Source organism: Atta cephalotes, assembly GCF_000143395.1.
Source record: "Atta cephalotes unplaced genomic scaffold scaffold00009, whole genome shotgun sequence".
NCBI lineage: Eukaryota > Metazoa > Arthropoda > Insecta > Hymenoptera > Formicidae > Atta > Atta cephalotes.
In genome coordinates, this window is record NW_012130073.1 from 3,312,199 (window position 1) to 3,320,040 (window position 7,842).

At 49.0% G+C, this 7,842-nt stretch overlaps 1 protein-coding gene across 1 annotated transcript in view; it reads right to left on the bottom strand.

The window, feature by feature from the left end:
• The window catches only part of LOC105627514 (Krueppel homolog 1), a 79,302-nt gene extending 77,393 nt beyond the window's left edge, over window positions 1–1,909 (bottom strand). The window contains exon 1 of the mRNA XM_012208794.1: window positions 848–1,909. Within this exon, the coding sequence (XP_012064184.1) occupies window positions 848–1,909 (1,062 nt within the window). The remainder of the gene's footprint in view (window positions 1–847) is intronic.
• Window positions 1,910–7,842: the final 5,933 nt, after the last annotated feature.

Below are 7,842 nucleotides of genomic sequence, written 5' to 3' on the forward strand. Positions count from 1 at the left end.
CTCTCTCTCTCTCTCTCTCTCTCTCTCTCTCTCTCTCTCTCTCTCTCGTGTACGAGCGTATAAGTCAGTACTATGTAGTAAGTCAACGTACTCTATTGATGTGCATGTGTGCGTTTACGTGCGTCTGTGTATCTGGGTACGAACCGTGGTCAGTGTATCTGAGTATAGTCGCGTAATCAAACTGACGAAATTGTCGATGACATGTGACTTTGTAACTCTAAGATGATGCTAAATTAACGGAAAAATCATCGCGTTCGAATTCCGCCGATTTTCCACATAAACGTTGTTTGCAAGCAGTTTTACGTGAACGATAAGTTAGAATCGGCATGTTTAACGAAAGTTGCATTAGTAATGCACATTTCAACTAAATGCCTTATTTTTGAGCGAGACGATATATTTTTGCAAAGCATTGAAACTACGCTATTTACACGAACAAGTACCGATATGTAGGAGAAACCTTGATATCTCGCGATACTCTTGGGACCCGTCGACGCTGTCATCCGACAACGTCATTGAATAAATATTTTTCCCCGCGAGAAGAGAAACCTCGCTTGAAAGTATTGTTCAGCGTCTGTCGGCTTGCAAGTGAATGACCCTATTTATCGGTGCGTTATGTATTTTTATCGCGGTCGCCTCGCCCTAGTTATTTATCGCTGCTCTCCTCGCAGTGGATACGGAGAGTCGCGAGACACCCGTCCGTTTCTCTTGCGAAGCGGAAGATAATAGAAAAAGTATGCATGTACACATAATGTATGCGTGTAGAACGGAGGTGAAACAAATATTTTTTTATCTTCGAGTCACGAATGTAAAATTCAGAAAGATTTCAATTCAATGTATAGCTTCTCACCTGTAACTCGTTGACGAGCTTCTCCGTGAGAGTAGCGTCGTGGGAATCCTGACTGGTCGCGCCTGGACTCAGCATAGAGTTCTGTGAATTCTGCTGTTGAGTGCCCGACATGTTCATACCGGCGAGACCACCGTTCTGCGCGATGGTGCCAGCCATGTTGAGCGCCTGCTGTTGCAGATTCTGGGTGAGATTTTGCGCTTGCTGTAGATTCTGCGTAAGATTTTGCGCTTGTTGTTGTAACGCTTGCTGATTAAGCGCCTGGCCAAGATTCTGCGTGAGGTTCTGCGCCTGCTGCTGTAGCGTCTGTGACAAATTCTGCGCTTGACTTTGGATGTTCTGTTGCAGACTCTGACTCGCTTGACTTAAATTTTGCGGCTGGTTAAGCAATTGCTGTTGTTGTTGCGGCGACAAACTCGGCGTTAAACTCTGTGCCAAATTATGCTGTAGGGTTTGTCCGAGATTTTGCTGCATGTTTTGCGTGAGCGCTTGTGTTAGCGCTTGACCCAGGTTCTGGTTGAGCGCCTGAGCCGCCTGAACAGCCTGGACCGCCAACGATGGACTTGACGCCTGCGACATTGTTTGTTGCGCCTGGGCGAGGCTGTGCAGACTCTGGGCCATACTGGAGGCAATGGCGCCCTGATGATCCGCCTGTGGTGACGGCGTCGTCGGTGCCGGGGAAGACTGATGCTGTGGGCCCTGATTAGCCTGGTTCATCGACAATGCATGTTGCTGTTGTTGTTGCTGCATTTGTTGTTGAGGACTAGCTGTTTGGCCGAGTGTCGCGTTCGTGTTCTGCTGTACTTGCGAAACCGCAGTCTGCTGCTGTTGTTGCTGCTGCTGTTGCTGCTGCTGCTGCTGCTGCTGTCCGAGCGGACTGTGCATCTGCTGGACCTGCTGCTGATGCTGTGTCGAATTCGAGATGGGACTATGCTGTATTCCGGGTGAATGTTGAGGCGGACCACGTTGCGGCTGCTGCCAGTAATCCGACATCTTAAATACGTGTTGGCGTAGCGCGTGGAGGTTCGCGGCTGCCGCGGTGACAGCCGAGGCTTGGATCTCCATGGGTTCGGAATCGTTTTCAAGGTCGGGTTCTGGCGAACTACAAGGATCTTCGTCCTCCTCCTCGTCCTCCCGCTCGGTGATGTCCTCGTCTTCCTCGTCGTGAATTCTTGTGGACCGGTCCGGCTCGGGTCCGGGCGGTCCTCCGCCAGCAACAACAGCAACACCACCGGCGCTTCCGCCGCCGCCGCCACCTCCACCGCCACCTCCGCCGCCGCCGCCACCTCCTCCACCGCCGCCTCCTCCTCCACCTCCTATCCCACCCCCCGAATCGCCAGAGTGGAGATGATTCCCCGGGTGATGCTGATGATGATGCTGCTGTGGCAAGTGATGGTGAGGACGCGACTCTGGATTTTGGTTGTGCTGCTGCTGCGGATGCTGCGGCTGCTGCTGTTGTGGCTGCTGCTGTTGCTGCTGCGGCGGTTGCTGTTGCTGATGGTGATGCTGCGGCTGCTGGTGGTCTAGCTGGCCGAAGTCTGGTTGGGCTTGCGTCTGGGCACGCAGGTCCAGGGCCGCCGTCGCGTCCGAAATTTTGAGGCCTTCGCGAGAAGCCCGGGCTACCCCCTTCCGGCGCAGCTTGCCCGCTTTTTCGCACCCCTTCCGGTAAGCAGCTCGACGGCCGGCACACCTCTGCGCTCGCCGCCGTTCCTTCCTACCTTTCTCCTCGCTCGGCCGCTGTTTTCAGCCTCGGGATCGTCGTAACGATAACGATCCTTGCGCCGTGCCGAGCTTCGACGTGGGCGGCGGGCAACGTCAGTTACTCGCCACCTGCTGCGACTTCCCAGCCCTGCTACCTACCGCCTGGCTCATGAAACTTCCTCTTATGATTCCTCCACTCCTTCTTCCGGGTCCTCTCCCAGATCTTTTCTTCTCTATCGCGCCTTCCCTAAGTCGTTGCTGTCGCTGTTGGTTGCGATGCCTCTCGCGAGAACACCGCCGATCGGTGATTGTACGTCCGTAATGCGTCCTTTATCGTAATGTCTTCTTATGTACGCAGGTGGCTGTTATATCGCGTACGTATGCGTTCGTTCGCGTTTTGCAGTTTAGTTGATGGTCCTCTTCTTTCTTGTTATTTTTCTCCCCCTCCTTTGTGCGTCATATGACTGTGTGTATGTGTAATAAATGTATGTGTTGGTGAGCTTTATATTGTGTGCTTTGCGTGAGTTGTTGCGCGCGCGAGCGAACGTTCTCCAGCAAATAGGAGAACGGTCTATTTTCCTTCGTCTATCTAACTTAAATTCTAGCGTACACTTAAGTTCAGGTTAAAATTCAGGATTGCCCAGCCCGGACGGTGTAAACGAGAAGGATAGTCCACGCGGACGCGAATCGTTTATCGGTCAGAAAGGCTTCCACTCCTCTTCGGGGTGAGAAATCACACTCGCGGATGATTACTGCTCGTCCCGTTTTGCCCTGAGTATTTTAGCCCCGTTATGTTGGATGTGCGTGCGTGTGTGTGTGTGCGTGCGTGTGTGTGCGTGTGCTCGAACGCGCTCGAACAGGCTCGAAAAGTTGGTGTCTGCTGTCGCGCGCGTCGGCTTGAATCGGTGAGTCCGTGTGAATTCTTTTAAGCGGGACGAGAGCGTTTCTCTCCGAGATTTCCGTCACTCCGTTTCTGCTTCTGCCTACTTCCTCCGATCGTCTTCTTCTTTTAAGCTGCCGTGTCGCGTCCGTCGATGACTCCTCCTCGAAATGCGACTCTAGCGTTTTAACTCTTTAAAAGGAATTCTATTCGATTATCGATCACCGCTCGTCGTTACCGATATCGTCGATGGTAGTTGTGGTTGCTTCTTATTATCGTTTAGGTTTAATTAATATTGCACTTAGGTACACTCGTTTTTTGAACACACTGAAATATATATGTATGAGCGCGGGGTTTTCTGTCGAGCTTTTTTTCCGATTCTTGCTTTTTCTCTTTCTCTCTCTCTCTTTCTTTCTTCTCTTTCGCTCTATTTCTTTCGATCTTTGTCTCTCTGCGCTTCCGTAGCTCTATTGCGCCCTTTCTATTCGATCTTTCTGTCCTCTATCTCCTTCCTCGCTATCTTCGGATACGCACGATCAACTCGCTAATCACTTTCTTCTTTGCAACCCCGCTTCTACTCGTTCGGCTCTCGGTCTTACGCTCTTCTGCTCCTCTGCTTCTGCTTTGCTCGTCTTATTCTGCTTCTTCCGCTTTGTCCAGTCTTCCTCTCCTGCGCGGGAATCTCTCGCTGCAACGCGTCTCCCGCTCGAAGCTGCAATCCAGAAAAAGAAAATACAATTTTTGCGTTGTCCGACGTCACGCACAACGAACATTCAACACTATAATATTTTCAATGTCATAGGCAACCGTTTTACACGTCTTTGCTCGTGATCGGTAGAGTGTATTTAAACGTCAATCAGACGTACGTACATTTTTAAAAGTATTTGATCGAAGGTTGTCACAATTTACTGTGACTTTTGATAATATTAATTATAAGATCTGATTATAAATCCAATAATATTAAGACGTAAAATATCTTGACTAATTCCCGGTATGTGAGCGTAATATTATTTAAAACATTGATTTTTGCTAGATGACACTGCCTAAAATCAGCTGTCGTAACACGAAAATATCGAGTGCCGAGTAATGCGACGTGAATCGAGTTAGAAGAATCCTAATAAAATTTTGCAATATCAGAAAGATATCAGCCGCGAGATTTTATCATCTTATAGCGAGGTAACGTTAAATGCGATTTTCTTTCGGCTGACGTTTATGAAGGGTTTACACTTTCGGCCGCGACACAAACAATAATTTCAACCAGCACTGTCAGAAGCACGCACTAATTACGCGGTATAGTAAATTTCGTCCATTTGACACATCCAGTTTTCATGTCGATAATTTAACGTTACACAAATTCATACCCTCCTTTTAGTTACACCGAGTGTCGTTGACGCGGAATTTCCAATTAGTTTTGTATTTTAGAAAAATCAATTGGTTCACAAGTGCGAAAGCAAAAAGCGTGAACGTCTTTTGCCGTCGTGTGATGCTCAGCACTGATAACTGCGGAAAAGATACGTAATATAAAAATTCAGGATCGGTACGGAAAATTAAAAAGATTTATAACTGAAAGAGAGTAACATGTCGATAAATCAAATATTTATTCAAATAAAAGTAATGTCAATATAACAACGAGCAATAAATCAGAGTATAGTGAATAGGATAAAAATAAAATGTTCCGGAACACTGAATATTCTCGGGAACTGGGAAAAAAGTTGTGATTTACATTAACATCACTACGAATAACGTGATGTAACATTATGACACTGTCGCTTACACATAGAATTGCGTTCGCGATTCTTTTTTTTTTAGTTTTCTTCTTCGTTAAATTGAGAATTTATATTTTTGCCGTTATTTCCCGAATTATGTTGTTACTTTTCCGATTAATTTTGAATATGCAGTCAGATTTTTTCGTAAAAGTTGTTTGTCACTAAGCGATGAATAGGGTCGACGCGTTGACGATGATGTCAATGAAATGCCAAATAATTTGTTGCACCGTGTGCCAGGTTTACGCGACGTGACGAGCATTGTCGGCTGCTCGCTGAATTAACGGCCCGAAATGATCACGCGCGCGGATATTCGCATAATTGCTAACTCGTTTACTTGCGACATGACGATTCGTTACGTTTATTGTTCGCCGTGTAATTCCGCGACCGCAAGCATCAAGTTAATGATTTGTGTGACCGATTTCGACGAGGTTTCGAGATAGCGGTGATTGAGCTTCCTTTCTCTAGTCCGCCTTCTCATCATTCGCTTCCTCACAATCTTACCGAAGCACATCGTATCACACCGGAAATCGAGAGGGGATCGGAGCGTGTGCGATCGCGACGAAACACTGTCGAGACGGCGACGATGACGTACCGGGCATGTCAGGATTCGGAACAGGGAATAGGAGGGGGTGGGTCAGTATGGTGGTCTCGGACCGAAAGTGGGGAAAATTGACTAAAATCATACGAAAGTAGAAAAAGAAGAAAACAAAATCGATTGACGATTGGGTTCTATATTAATAATGAAGGCCTAGATGCACGATGTCGCAAAGTATCGTTACGTTCACATAACTCGCGACACAAGATTGGTTGAACAGAATATTCCGAGAGAAAGAATCCGAAGTATCTCTTACTGGAGAGATTCAAGTGCGAATGATAGACGGGTAGATGCGGCGGCTGGTGATAGTCGGTAGTATACGCGTAATACGTTGCACTTCGGTCCGGCTGCTCGCGACCTTCGTGCACGGTATCGGCCAAGACACTGTTCTTCCTCTTCGAAGGACGACGACGGTAACGACAACGACGACGAAGACGACGATGACTACGACGACGTACGACGGGGGGAAAAAGCTCTCTCCTCTTCCGCGTTCGAGTCCTTGACGGAGGAGGAACCGAAACTGACTCGGGTCTGCGGCTCGCGAGAAACGCTAAGTCCTTCTCCGTCGGGGGTCGGTGGTGGCGCGCTTCTCAGACCGCGTGCGTCTGACTAAAAGCCACCCCCTCGTGCCTTAAAGAACGCGTGTTCGGGTAGGGGCGTTGTCTTAGGTGGTGCGCGGCCGCGAAATTTCTGGCCACCTCGGGGCGCCTTCGTCGTATGCCGTTTCTTATTGTGGCGATTTCGTACGCGGGTCCGACGGGCCCGGGCGCGGGCCCAGGTTACCGTGGACCGACTCGTGACCCCGGCCGCGTCCACCCACGACGAAAATCTACCTCCGGGAGGACGAAAAACTGAGGCCGTCGTAGGACAGGAGTTTTCAAGCTACCCCTCTTTTCCTTTGCCCCCACCAGACACGACGCCGAGGCGCGCGCTCTATCTCCCCCTTTTCCTCAAACTCTCCTCACTCTTCACCCCGCGCCCAGGTGGGTGGGGGATTCTCCGCCGCCGACTCCGCCGACGCCTCGTACGGGGGTAAGCGTCGTAAGGGATGAGAGAAAGAGAGTGGGGTGGCTCTCCGTCTCCGTTTCGCCCGGCCAAGAAAACCTTCCTGGAAGGAGAGTAGGAGAAAGTCGTAAGAACCGATTATCTGTCTCTGTCTATTTTGATCGCTATCTTATATTCCGCGGTTACGTTCCGGCGTAGGTAAGTACGCGAAGCCAAGACAACCGGGTTCTTGGACTGTATACTCTTTTACTTTGTCCTTGAAAACTTTTCACCTGACCGTCGCGGATCATCGCTGTCACGTAAACTCACTTGGATTTTACACAATTCTCCCTCGCAAATTAACGAATTCTCATTTAACGGCGAGTATATAAGCCTCACGCGTCACATGCGAACACTATGAATCGGGATATTCGACTGACCGAAAAATTGTAGGGGGCTTCTGTATAAGAGGGTGTAACAGTCTGAGGTACGAATAAAAAAGAAGGGGGACCATCGTATAAAAATGGTCTCCTCCCTCATGTTCCGTATGGCAACGCAAGCGTGACTAATCGCGGGGGAGTGGGGCAGGCTTTCTTTTTTATCCCTCTTTACGAATCATTCTGTGCTCAAGTAAATTGTTCTTGATCGTATTCTCGATATTAATAACGCGAAGTTTGTTCGCAGCTCGATAGCGATCAGTTGATTAAGTGTCGCGAATTCATCGATCGGGTCGGAAAAGCGGATTCGAATAACATCAAATCACTTCGATCATCTGTCATCCAACACTCTTCCTACTTTCTCCCCCTCTCTCATTTTGAAAGTCAAATCGCGATTTAAACATGGATCATCGACCTTGCGGAGGACGTCGACTTTCTAGTGGATGCGCTGATGCTCATTTCGCGGCGAAGGGTGGTCGATGGTCATCCTGCTCGTCTTACGCACCCTCCTCGTCGAAGTAGACAACCAAGCTATCCCTTCCTTCCCTTCTTCTCCCTCCCTCCCTCCCTCTCTCTCTCTCTCTCTCTCTCTCTCTCTCTCTCTCTACTACTACTACGTACCTACCTACCCTACC